Source organism: Drosophila nasuta, chromosome X (genome assembly GCF_023558535.2).
Source record: "Drosophila nasuta strain 15112-1781.00 chromosome X, ASM2355853v1, whole genome shotgun sequence".
NCBI lineage: Eukaryota > Metazoa > Arthropoda > Insecta > Diptera > Drosophilidae > Drosophila > Drosophila nasuta.
Genome location: NC_083459.1, coordinates 16,379,849 through 16,394,801, shown reverse-complemented (window position 1 = coordinate 16,394,801; position 14,953 = coordinate 16,379,849). Strand labels below are relative to the sequence as shown.

The 14,953-nt window shown below is 39.6% G+C and overlaps 1 protein-coding gene across 1 annotated transcript; it reads left to right on the top strand.

Annotated features, from left to right (window-relative positions):
* The first annotated feature begins 598 nt into the window (after positions 1-598).
* Positions 599-14,593, top strand: LOC132796773 (protein tweety). Its single transcript, XM_060808050.1, is given in 9 exon segments — positions 599-1,004; positions 2,918-3,337; positions 5,663-6,148; positions 6,229-6,992; positions 7,167-7,336; positions 8,576-8,587; positions 8,660-9,408; positions 9,410-9,657; positions 9,738-14,593. Coding segments are annotated over 8 exon segments (2,982 nt in total). The 5' UTR covers positions 599-1,004; positions 2,918-3,199; the 3' UTR covers positions 10,153-14,593.
* Positions 14,594-14,953: the final 360 nt, after the last annotated feature.

Below are 14,953 nucleotides of genomic sequence, written 5' to 3'. Positions count from 1 at the left end.
AAAATTAGAAAATAAAGAGCTTCGGAAGCAAAAACTGACCTATCCTCCACAAATAAATATGTGTTAATTGCAAAATTGCTGCTATCAGCCATTGTTATTTATAGATTTTGTCTATTGAACTCTATCGCAACAGAAGCGCTATGTCAACAGGTCAAACACACAATCTCATCTTATGCTAATCTAACACGCAGCATGCTTATGTTACTGACATTGAAATCAAATAGATGAGGTTGATTTAAGCAGTTAATCCAGTTCGGCTTTCAACTAGACTAGTAAGACGTTCGATCGGTAGTCCGGTTAATCGATTAGCGTAACACTTTCGAATCTCTGCTATATACTGAAGAAGTGATTTCAATATACAAATAAAACTATAATAATAAGTGAGTTTTTGATATACGGATTTGTGTGTATCAATCAAGGTATAAATTCCAATAAGATCGTTGAACAGTGTATACCTATTTTCTGATTATTGTCGATAAATTTGTGAATGCGTATGTAAACACTGGACGCGTGTATGTTTACTGAGGGGGTGGGAAAATTGCGCATGAAGCGCAGCAAAGAGCGCTCAAAGGCAGGCAGACAGCAGAAGCAGGACTTCAGTCTCCTGTTATCCTGTAACTGCTAAACGTGCCCCTCGATATGCCATATCAACATCGTATGCATAATCTAGAGGGTGTGACCAAGTTGAACGACAAACAATTTTCATACTTTGCTCAGTCTTCGGAATGTGAAGTTCCTGCAGGACATTTATGTCGACACCGTTATTGCATTCAGCAATAAAAAAGCACAAACTCATCAAAAAGAAAAGAAACAACAAATCTACACAAAGAAAATCACGCATACACCAAAAATGCAAAAGGACTTTTGTTAATTGAACATAGCAGTGCTACAACAACAACAAATAACGTCGGCGTTTTTGCATTTTTTTTTACGTTTACGTTTTTTCCCGTTGGCTGCTGCGCCGCCTTCTGGCAAACAAAAAAAACCCAATTTAATTTTCAAAAGTAAGAAAGGATTTGTGCGGCGAAACGCTTTTGTTTGTTGTGAAAAATTGTGTGTACCCATTTTGAAAAATACGCAAAAAAGGGAGTGTTTGTTGTCTTCAAAAAAAAAGAAGTGGAAAATGCAAAATATGCAAACTATGCAAACTACATACATACATACAATACATACACATGTTTAAAGACTTGTGTATATGCATACTCCTTCTATATGTATGAGTGTGCTTGCTTCTATTTGTGTGTGTGTGTTGAAAAAGTGTTGTTATTATTAAAAGCTTGAGTTTAAGTAGCGCCCTGGGATGCGTGGGCGTGTATGTGTGTGGTTGATGGTGTTCGTGTTTCGCGTTCGTGTCCTAAAAAACTAGCAATATAATATACATATGCATACACACACATACATATACATACGTATGCACACTTATGCATGCTATGTACGCACACTCCGCACACTCCTATGCGTAGTGGGCGTGAATGTGTGTGTGTTTGTGTGCGGTCGCATTTTCAATTGGAAACTGTCAAATGTCTGTGCAATTGTCCAATTGGATAAAAGCTCTCAAAAGCCGCAACTACAACTTTAACTTAAGCCCAAGATGTTGCGCTGCATTTCATTTGTGTGTGTGCGTGTGTGTGTGATTGAATTGTTTTCGTGACGGGGGGTGGGGCAATTACGAGTGCGTGACACGAGCCAAACGCGAAACTCCCGAGGAGCGAGCATAAGGAATAAGGAAACAGCGAACTTTTAATCAATAGATATACAAACACACACGTACACACTCACACAGACGTCGACCAGGACAAAAGCAACAATAATGGGAGCAGTAACAACAACAATGAAAAGTATAACAGCGTGAGAGCGCGCGCAAGCTATTGAGAGAGCAGCGCGAGAGGGAGACAAAGACGGACAGCCTGATGGCAGGGCAATGCAAATGAGAGCGAGTGAGAGCGAGCGTATGATTGTGAGAGCAAGCGCCATGCCAATAAGAGAGTGAGAGAATGAGTGTGAAGTTTCAATGAGGAGCGCGCGCCTGTTTTACCGTTACACTCGCGTACACTCGCTGCGTTGTGTTCTTGTTATTTTTGTGTGTTGGCTGGCTGGCTTGCTGCTTGGCAAGAGCAAAAACTGAGGAAGAGGAAGAGACAAGTGAACAAAATTGCTATTGCGCTGGGCAGCCGCAGCCGCAGCAGCAGCAGCAACGACAGCAGCATCAATAACATCAGAGTGTGTGTGTGTGTGTGTGCGGGCGGTCGACGTAGCTGAGATTTAAGGGTGTTTGTGTGTGTGAGTGTGTAAGTGAAAGAAGCGTTGGGTAAAAAAAATGGGAGCAAGAACGCGTTGCACAGACAATTTTTAATTAAAGTGCAGGAACATGGCAGGCAGGAACTCAATCTGGGTTGTGAGCGTACGCCCACATGATGCTTATTAAATAATAAAGACCATGCATATATCACACACACGCACACACATGTATTTCAACCGGACATTTCATGTGCTGAGTTTAAAGAGTGAAGAAAATGTGTACAAGATCTTTTTTGTTGCAGTTGTGCATAAAAGTAAAGAGTAAATTGTAAAGTTTAAAGCCGCTCTTCTCTGGCAGTGTTGAGCAACCAATTGAATTGTTGTGTTAATTATTATAACAACGCTTGGTTTATATGTACATATATCTTTCATTTTTTTTTTTTTGGGCAAGTGTTTGTTAACAACTTATGTTATCGTCGACTGCATCTGAAAGTGCGTTCCACATATTTCACACACATCCGTAGTGTAGAACGTGCCAAAGCCACGCCTACATTTTGCCCCACACACACAGAGACACACAAACTCACACATCCTTGAGTACATTGTGAACTAATTGTATTTTCTTGTCCGCTCCACCTCCACCTTCCCTCTCCTGTGCTGTCTAACAACAAACACACAGTGTGCGACAATTTGATGTCAAGAGTTTAGAACTCTGCCCCGAGAGCACGACGCGACGCGACGCACGACGACGACGACGCCGACGTCGACGTTGTTGACGAGGCAACCGCAACGCACTCCACTCCGTCACCGTCACCCGCCGTCATCACCAACGCCAACGCCATCGTCATCATTCATCCAGCTGCTGCAATCTGCATCTCTTCAATTTGCTTAAGGAGCAGGAAGTGAATCAAGCCAATTTAATAAACTATTAATCGTCGACTTCCAAAGTCCCGAGTCCAGGATGGGCGACTATCATGAGTTTACGGATCAGTACAAGGTGCCGGTGATCGCCAAGTTGCTGCACGCTTTGCCACACTACAACATCACGTTCCACAAGATCAACAGCACGTTTCGGCCCAACGATGAGATTTATCTGGAGGTAAGTGCAGACTTTCCATACATAATACTATTATATATTATGTTTAATGTCTACCACCCTAATTCTGAATACAAGCTATAGAATTTTATACCCGCTACCCATAGGGTAGAAGGGTATTATAACTTTGTGCCGGCAGGAAATGTATGTAACAGGTAGAAGGAGGCATCTCCGACCCTATAAAGTATATATATTCTTGATCAGCGTCAACAGCCGAGACGATATAGCCATGTCCGTCTGTCCGTCCGTCCGTCTGTCCGTATGAACACCAAGATCTCAGAGACTATAAGAGATAGAGCTATAATTTTTTTTTCGACAGCATTTGTTATGTTTTCACGCAGATCAAGTTTGTTTCAAAATTTTGCCACGCCCACTTCCGCCCCTGAAATCAAAAAAATCGAATAACAAGCGTAATTTTAAAGCTAGAGTTACGAATTTTGGTATATAAGTAGTTATGATCCCTGAAAATTTGGTTGTGATCAAATAGAAATTGTCGAAGTTATTCAAGAAATACTTTTGTATGGGCAAAAACGCATACTTACTAGGGGTCTGAGTTGCTTTGGCTGACAATCTGGTATATTGTGCCGTCTATGGTATATTTTGAATGCGGTACTATATCGATATACCACATATACCATTTGGTATATTTTAGTATTTTTGCAGTATATTCGCAAAATATATTGCTTTTATTCAAAATGGGTAGCGGGTATCTCACAGTCGAGTACACTCGACTGTAGCTTTCTTACTTGTTTGTAATAATTAAGATATTGTAGATTTTAATTTTCTAGGGCAATCGCTAAATATTATTGAGGCCAAAATAATATCAAAGAAATATAGCTCCGTAAATTTAATTATAAATAAGTTAATATTATTTAAACTTAATCTTTAATGACTCTTAAATATTATATGTATATATACATAGTATTCCTTTAAATCTTATTTAAATGATTTAATCATATGTAAAGTCTTCATTCTTCCCAGCAATTAACCTTTAAGGATTCTAAACTCTTTTATATTAGTTATATGCTGTATCGTAATAATTTAGAATAAATAAGAATAAGATTAATGAACTTATCTATTTATTTAAAAAGGTTAGATATAATTAAAATTAACACTAACACTATGTATTTCTAAAGTAATGAATAATTTGCACAGTTTTTTAAGATCATATAGTTTTTTAATTCAAATTTCTAAGAAAGTATCATAGAAATAATATATTTAGACAATAGAACGTTGGCACATTGTTGGTTTACTTTATACGAATAATAGATTCACACAATTTTTCTTAATTCAAATTGAGACCTTAAAAAAAGTTTTTATATTTAAATATAATAACTGATTTTTTTTGGCTTATTTGGGCTTATAGCTATATAGTCCAAAGTCTTTTAGATTATTTTCATAAATTAAGTTATTATAAGAAAATTGTATTATTGCAAGATCTGTTAAGGACAACAATGTTATTAATAATGGAATTTTTGTGTGAGATAGCTTTATTATTAATATTAAATTATTACAGAATCTTTAAAAGAGAGTTATAGGAGAGCAGTTGTTAAAAGTCTGGTTTTAAATAATAAAATAGTCCTTAACATTCCTAAGCCAATCACTCCAATTAACTTGAAAATTCCTACATAACCTTTTTAATGTTATTTTACTCAATACCATATATAATACCAATATATACCATATATATATATAATATGGTATAGTATATTTAATATGCATATGGGACATTATAACAAGATAATGATCTTGCTTCATATATATTGTACGGTATAATTAATTCTAAGTTACAATTCATAATAAATAAATAATTCATAGAATAATAATAATAATAATTCATATATACTATACTAATCTGCATATTTTGATAATAATTTCGAATAATTCGATTGATTGCCTCTCCTTCCCCTGCAGACCCTTGGTAATAGAAGAGTATTTTTAATACCATATAAATATTAATTAAATATACTCTTCTATATATATCATACCAATATATTTATAAAATATACTTTATGGTTATGATATACGACACATGTATTAAATATACTATACTGCAAATTTAGATACAAATTTCGAATAATACGATTAATTGGTTCTTCTCCCGGTGCAAACCCTTGGTAATAGAAGAGTATATTTAATATTACCTTATACATAACATTAATATGTATATGGTAATATTAAGTATACTCTTCTATATATATCATACCAATATATTCATAAAATATACTTTATGGTTATGATATACCACATATATATTAAATATACTATACTGCATATTTAGATACAAATTTCGAATAATACGATTTATTGCTTCATCTCCCGCTGCAGAGTCTTGGCATCCTGGGATCGGTGCCGGCAGCGTTGCTGATCGTCTCGCTGTTGGGACTGCTCTTCTACTTGATGACACGCTGCTGCGATCGGAAGCCGCGACCAGCGCACTCGATCACTAGCTTGAAGGTGGCGCTGTCCATTGTGACGGTGATGTGCTGTGCGGCAATTGGGCTAGGACTCTATGGCAACGATGATCTGCACAATGGACTGCTCGAGGTGCTGACCGCCGGCCGGAAAGTGGACACGATGGTCACAACCATACGCAATCAGACGCTGATACTGGAGAATACGCTAACGAATCGCATCCGGCCGCAATTGGTCGAGTTGGCGGACATCTTTGATCAGCCGGTATCGAATCAAACGGCGCTCTCCAAGCTCTTTGTCTCGCTCAACATTGTTCAAGGGAATGTGACGCTGGCCACCAATGCGGCCAACGATATACGACGACCCTTGAGCGGCATCTCCATGACGCACTTTCTCACTGTGAGTATCTGTGATTTGTCCCAAGATAATGTCTCCAAATACATATATACATATATATATTTTGATAATGCTACTTTCAGCGTGGCGATCAATGGGAACTCATACGATGGCCGGGCACGGTGGCCACGTTGGCGTTGCTGCTCGTCCTGTGCGCCGTGCTGCTGGTGGGCGTGGCACGGCATTCCCGATGCGCCCTCATATTGTTTAGCGTTTGCGGTCTGCTAGCTGTCACCGGCTCCTGGCTGATGTCCGGCCTGTATCTCTCGTCGTCGGTGGCTGTCGGTGATTTGTGCATTAGTCCCGCTGATTTTCTCGTCTCCACCGCACCGCGTGATCTGCCCACCAATGTGCTGTTGCACTACACCCAATGCGAGCCCGGACACACGAATCCGTTCACCCAGCGACTGCGTGAATCGCAGAATTCGCTGAACAACGCACGCAGCGCCATGGCCACCGTGATGAAGATCTCGCTGGTGCTCTTCAAGAGCTCAGGCCTGCAACCGAAGTTGGGGGCCGTCAATGCGGATTTGAATAGCAGCGAACGCTTGCTCACACAGCTGACGGCGCTCGTCGATTGCAAGGCGGTGCATCAGAACTTTTTGGCCGCCGCACGCGGACTCTGCGAGGGCGGTCTGCTGGGGCTGGTGTTGATGCTGATAGCCAGCTTCATAGCGGCCATATTGCTGACGATAATGGTGTGGGTCGATTCGCATACCTGGATCTATATACGCAAACGGAATGACTATGCGCAGGTGGATGAGCCATCGTATATATCGCATCCGGCGCCACAGAATCATCAGCAGATGATGAATGCGGCACGCACATTGCCGCGCAATCATAACGGGTAGGTGTTGTCTGTTCCCCTAGAGCATTGTTTCCCATTGCAGCGTTTCTTTCTGTTTTTCTGTGTTCTTTCTTGTTCTGTTTCTCCGTCTCCGACTCCGACTCCGTCTTCGTTTCCGTTTCCGTTTTGGCAAATCCCCCCGAATCCGACAACCGTTGCGAACTCTCATTGCAGGCACTTCAGTCCGCCGGTGATCAGTGGCTCCCACACGCTGCAGCATCCGAATAAGCGACAGCAGCACGAGATGATGGCCCACGCTCACATCCAGCAGAATATGCGGGCAATGGGCACCCACACATTGGGTCGACTGCCTTCGCATAATCACAGCCCCACCCACATGACTGGTAAGTGTTGTGCTCAACCTTTGCTCGCTCCAGTCAAGACAACAAACTCCAAGTCAGTCAAACACACACACACACACACACACACATATACTCCATACACTTTACACACAAGCACTCACATCACATCAGCACCGTTAGCTTCATTCCCAGAACATCATTTCCGTATCCTCTATACAGACACTACGCTACACAGCATTTCCCAGCTCCCAGCAGTCCAAGCAGTCGATCACTTCCTTGCCTCCCTTCGCTGTCTTCATGGTGATCCATTTGAACATGTCTTCCTTCTAACTTTCTCTTCAGATTAACTTTATTTCTGTTAACATTAGAGCTCTGTTAACTGACTACATAGCGAATAACGAATATATACACAACATTCAAACAGCATTAACAGCGCTGTTAAGTAACTAACAACTCGTTCCTTCACATCAGAGCTCGGTTCATGTATACAACAAGTAAATACATACACATTATTCAAATAATGTCGCGTAATCTATATCTATCTATAAATTACCACTTATATCCCTACAACAGAGCTCTATTAAATTACATTACGCGTAAATAACACATACATAACATTCAAACAGTTCTTACAGTGCTGTAAAATTAAATTGACTAGTGATGTTTACCTTTAAAATATTCTGGAGACAAACAAAATTGCTTCACTACATCAGCGATCTGTTTACTTACATACATAACAAATAAATAACATACGCAACAATGTTTACTTACATTTAAATCAGTTAATGTAACATTAAAATGTTGAAAGCTACTGCTTCATTACTAATTGTGCTCGAAGTCTGCACTGCACCGCTTTTAAGGATTTTCAAATCTCTCTTGACTAACTATGTTTGCCTTAAAAATGTTCTCAAGTTTAACTCCGATAAACAAAGCTTCACTCTTAACATGCTTCGCTACATCAGCGCTCTCTTTACTTAAGAAATAAATAACATACGCAACAATGCTAACTCAACATTTGCAGTGCTGTTAAATCAGTTAAGTAATGTAACATTCAAAAGCTAAGGATTTTCAAATCCTCGCTAGTTCTCCAATCTTCAGCAGAAACCTTCGTTTATTGTCCATCCATAGTGTCGTCCCCATTAATATCCATGTAATTGAACGCCTAAAGAATATAGATTTCGAAATGTACATATATTTGTGTATCGTATTGCATCTTCCACATCCGTTTCCGCATCCGCATCCGTATCCTCATCCGCCTTGCTAATTGTGTGTACATTTTAGGTCCCAATAACGGTAAATATGCAACCCTAAGCAAACAATGCAAAACTTTGGAAGCCAATGACTTTTACTGAAAATCGTCGCCAGCCGCCGCCGTCGCCGCCGCCGCCGCAGCCGCTTCATCCTCCGCTCCGCCGACGACACAGGCCCAGGTGGCCCAGGCCCACGCTCACGCCCAGCAGCAGCAGGCACAACAACAGCAACAACTGGGACCGCAGCCCATCTACTGCCATCATCCGCATCAGCATCCACACGCCCATCCCCATGCCCATCCCCACTCGCATTCGGCCGCCGTTGCCGCCGCAACACTGCAGCATCAGCACGCCATCTACCATCAGCAGCAGGCGCAAGCGCAGGCCCAGGCGCAGGCACAACAATATGGCACATATACGACGGCAGCGGCGGCACATCATGCCCAGCAGCATCATTTGCCGCCGCCGGGTCAAAGCCAAATCTATCAGCAGATACCGGCGCATCTTGCCGGTCAGCTGGCGCCCAATGGCAATCCGCATTCGATTTATCAGCCGCTTGTGGCGGTTAGCCAGGGTTCCATTTACGTTTCAAACTTGGCGACAATGCGACGCCAGAATAGCCAGGGCGGACCACAAATACCTGCACACCATCATCCGGGCGCGTTGCAAACGCAACCGCCACCCAATCCTCACCAGCAGCAGCAGCCAAATCCTCATTCCCACCAGCAGCAGCAGCAGCAACAACAACAGCAGCAGCAACCGCCTCCGCCATCGCAGCAACAACAGCATCCACATGCGCATCAGCTAAAGTCACCCCAACAGCAACAACAGCAGCAGCAGCATCAACAGCAGCTGCCGCCGGAAAACGGAAGTGGTGCCCATTAGCACAGCCATGGACACGGCCATCTATGATCGCGACAAGCAGATCTACAAGTGCTCGACGCTGAGGCAGGGCGGTAAATTTGACCCGAAATATAAGCCATCGATATTGAATTGCCCGCTGCCCGAAATACCCAAGGATGCGGAGCAACCGAAGGTCGAATCCATCTATCAGCAGCAGCAGCAGCATCATCATCATCAACAGCAGCAGCAACAGGGCCAGAACTACTCCAAGTAAGTGATGCCAGTTGCGAATACACCAACACTCATCACTCTCTCGCTTTCTTTCTTTCTCTCTCTCTCTCGTTGTGCAGAACCTTGCAACGGCCACCGATGAAGTTGCCACCACAAATGAAGGCGATTCCACCACCACGCATTGGCACGCCCACCTCACCACCGCCGCCCGCAGCGGCACAGCAGCCCCAACACGCTACACAGACGGTGTCCGGCGATGCTGGACAGCAGAATGGTGGCAACGAGGACACATCACTGCCGCCGCCACCGCTGGAGGCGCAACAGACGCATCAGGCTGTCGATGCCGCCAAGGCACGCTCACAGCCAGCCAATGGCAAACCTGGCAATGGCCTCGCGCTGCACAATGGTGGCGCAGCGAATGCAGCGGGCGTTGGAGGCGCAAATAGCGCTGGGGTCATGGATGATGATGATGATCTGCCGCCGCCGCCGCCAGCGATAACCGATGAGAGCAACTATGCGGTCACTGAGCTGTAAGCACAAAGATAGAGGCAGAGAAAGCGAGAGCGAGAGAGAGAGAACCATTTACCTTATACTATATGTGGGAGGAGTGTGTGTTCCTTGGTTCTTCAATTGCATCCTGAAATCATCCCTTCCTCACCCCTTACCCGATCTCCCATACGATTAGGTCTAGCCAAAGCAAACATACTCGACTTGCGACTTTTGTATATAAACACACCAATACTTGCATACCTATTGTACACACACACACACACACAGTCAGAGACAGATGGGTGCGGTTGCCACAATTTGTAAATGTACCAAAACTAGTTAACTTATTTATTAGAATTACTGTTAACGCTTTCCTCACTTCCACTAGACTGTATCAAATGGAGAGATTGCATTTTGAACTTTACACTTTTACGAAAATGGTGCATTTGTGAAAGTAGTACATTTGTGTAAAATGGTACATTTGTGAAAATAGTACATTTATGTAAAATGGTACATTAGTGTAATCGGTACATTTGTGTAAAATGATACATTAATGTAAAATGGTACATTAGTGTAAACGGTACATTTATGAAAAAAAGTACTTTTTTGTAAACGATAAATTTGTGTAAAATGCATTTTTATTAGAAGGCACACTTTTACAACAAATGGTACATTTATACAAAATGGTACATTTTTACGATAAATGTAAATATGTTTAAAATGGTATAATTTTTACGAAAATTACACATTTGGTAGACATTTACAATAATGGGACATTTGCTCAGAATGGTACATTTATACCAAATGTAACTCTTTTTACATGATAATGCATTTTATTACAATTGCATTCATTCCCTGTTCGTAACAAAGTACATGTTTCAGAAACATTGTACCAACTAATTTTAGTACTTTGCTAAGTTATACATTTTTTATGTGAAATAACAAAGCTACTTTAGCCAGTAATTTGATAGAAGTTTCTTATATATAGAATGTATAAAGCAGCTGAGAGTTGGCACTCAATTTTAACGATGCTGTAATTGTTTTTTAATATAGTACAAACTGTTTGTCCCCACTTGCTACATTTGCAACGAAACGTGTACAATTATTTTGATACGATAAATAAGTTTGCTAGGCTTTTATTCGAAATTAGTCATTTTTTTTTTACACAACAATTGTACAAAACTGTATTGCATGTTTGGTACACTTGTACATAACCTGAAAGCAGCTCACTTCAGACTCTGAAGTTCAGAGTGTATTATATACATATATGTACATGCTTTTTTACGACAGTTTTTTATACCAAGTATTTGCCCACCATTATACGAAAGCATTTGTAAAGAAACTGAAATTCCTTTTCCATTAATTGTGTCCTTTTTCAAGATTATAAGGTGGCAACCCTACACACACACACAGACACTAACATTGATATACGGCATATACAGAATGAAACAAATATTTACATAGTACGAAAACGCTCTTTTTGATAATAGCCATTTTTTTATGATCGCAAAATTTGATGGTAATACTTTTTAGCTGACCGAACGAAGAACAAGTAACATAATAATAATAATGATAATGATAATTAACGGACAACATATTTGTATTATATAGCGTTATATAGATATATACAATACATACATAGCACATATACATATGCATACATAGATATACATATATTATCGGGAGTGTGTAGAAAGAGCAAGCAGCATATACATATATATAGTACGTTCTATATCGTATTAACCCAAGACTTTAAACCGCGCCCCCTGGCCCACCATCCGCTCAACAGCAAGCGCGTTATATACATACACATACACACACACACACACATTCGAACATACATATATATATACAAATACATAGATTAGCTAACGGAGGAAGGGGCAACGAGGGTAGTATGAGCACTTTTTGGGCACTTGTCGATTGTCAATTTTTTTTCTGAATAAAAAGAAAATATATCTACAACAAAAAATTAAAAATCAAGCACGGCAATTGAGCGAGAGAAAGAGAGAGAGCGAGGGACGGAGACAGAGAGTGTGTAGGACGCGAGTGTGCACCCAAGATAGAGCGAGATAGAGTAGAAAGGGTGTAGGACTTGTCGGTATTTTGGGTTGTGCGCCAGGTGAGATCAATGCATGCCAAGCACACATACATCTCAACTGTGTGTGTATGTATGTCTGTATGCGTGTGTTTGTGTGTGTGAGAGTGGGAGTGGAAGTGGTATGTGTGTGTGTGCGTGTGTGTGTGTTTGCTCGCCTGGCACCGTCAGCGGTTAGAGTTCAGTTCTGACCTTGCGATTTTATTGTACTTAACCGTAAACATAAGCTTAACAAGAAATGCATTTATTACGAATTAAATTAAATTACAAACAAACAAAGCAAAAACCTAAAAAAAATACTTAGCACCATCGAGAGTGCAGACATATATATACAAGACATATACAACATACATATATATATATATACACACACACATATATATATATATATATACATATATGTATATATACTAACTATATAGAGTATATATGTTTGTAGCTATACAACTAACTGTATATTTAATAGCAGTAGCTAAACCAAAACTCAAGCGTAGCATAAAACAACAACACTCCCCAAAAACTTCCCATACTCCCCTCCCACCCCCAGGACTTTTCTCTCTCCTTTTCAGCGAGAGGAGAGAGAGAGAGCGAAATATGAGAGCGTGTGTGTGTAAACAGAATAGCAATATTAAGGAAATAAAAGTACTGCCCCCGCAATCGGCTGAGCCGAAGCGAGCCCCCGAATGAAACCAAAGCGAGACAGCAAATTGACAAACTACAAAGTTATAGTATACAAACAAAAAACAAGTATAAACAATATACATAAATATATATACATGTACTGCATATATACTGAATACATATATATATACATAAATATAAATGGCCTGCAGATAAACGGATAACTAGAGCGAAATGGTCGACAAAGCAGAACTTTAAGACAATTAACGATTTAACAATTATTTAGTTAGTTAGCGGAGTTGTTAGTGGAATTTTAAAAGACCAGTGTGACCAGAGGCCAATCAACTAAAACAGTCGCTCGCAACACTGCCCCAAAACAAAAACAAAAACAAAAACACAAATAGACAAAAAGTTAGGCAGTCGTTACAGACAGAAAAAAAAGCTAACGATTCAATAGTAGACCTACTACGTGTACACTACTATATAAGGCACATCGGAATGATCAATTGTATATGTATCTATATATATACAAACATAATAATTATATACATAAATTGATAACGAAAGCGAAACCGAATCGAAACAATTTCGAAATAATTTATTCGAATCAAAAAAAAAAAAAAAAGAAAAGAAATATAAGAAAAACGTACATTTTTAAGTCATTAAAAAATATATGTATAGAATCTGTAAAGTAACTTCAATGGAAAACGACCTAATCAAGTTTTTTTATTCGCTTATATACAATTCAAAGAAAAAACAAAAAGAAAAAATCTAACAAAATACATAATGTTATAAATTATTGATAGATAAGTGAGAAGTGAAAGAAGAGGGCAAGCATCGAGCATCAATTTCCCCCTTTTTTTAAAAAAGAAACTTAAATGAAAATCGAACACTAGCAAATAGCCACAGAGATTCTATGTAATCTACCCCGACTAGGCCTTAAGAGCGTACGAGTTGAACTACTTACAGCATTTCGAGGTTAGGTATGGCATGGAATGGAACACGAAACATGGCGCAGCATGCAATGGAATGGAATCACAGCAGTCACGAAGGAACGAAGCTAGTATATATATATATATATATATATATATATACATAAATACATACATATACATATACTATAACACATTAGCTCGTAAATATATTTCTGTGTTAAATGTTGTCATCGTACGCGTTGTAGTTATTAAAGGGAAACCAAAAAACCACATGCAAACCACAAAAGAAACCATAAAACATAATTCGAAAGAAACTTTTAGGAGCTGAGTAAAGTCCCCGTTGGGGGGCGTGGCAAGATCAAGTTGTACAACATATACATACTACTTACTCATAGTGTATATGGCATAATTACTTAGTTAAAGACAATGTAAAGAAAGCATCAACCGAACAAGAAACTTAGACAAAAACTAAATCTGAACAAAAAAAAAAACCTTAAAAAACCCTTAAAAATTAAACAAACAAAAAAAAACACAAAACCAAAAGTTCGAAATTCTTGTAAGAAAAACAAAAAGTAAGAAAAAAAGAAAAGGTATTTAAGTATTCGGTTATTCGCTTTGCCAAGTTGCGTATTGTAAAGATCGGTGGGAATGCAAATAGATGAGTTCAGTTCGTGAACTCATACGTACATATGTATTGGTCTGGATAATGATGGTATTTTACGCGCAACAAAGTAGGAACTACAACAAACAAAACAAAAACATAAAGTCATTAAAAAAAAAAAAAACAAAAACAAAATGAAAGGAAACCTAAAACGGCACAAATCCCGACAAATTTCATTAAAACAAAAAGCGGCAAACGTAAAGCGCTCAAAAAAAAAAACGACAAATATTAATAAAAATAAAATAAAATTCAATTATATTGAAGTGCATTTTAATTCGATGTGGGAAAACTATTAATGTTTTATATAATTTTGTATTTTTATTTAAAATTTGCTTTAAATAAAATAAAACAGTAGTTATCACTTGGTAAAGGAACCAGCAAGCAGTGCAAGCAGGAAGTGGCGTCACTGCTTGTGTCTGCCAATATTTGAACTGCTTGCTGGTATATTGAGTGACCCATATAAAGCAGTGTGACCTCGAAAAATATGAATGCCCCGAAGTCCGCAGTGAAAATGAAGAGTACAGCAATATA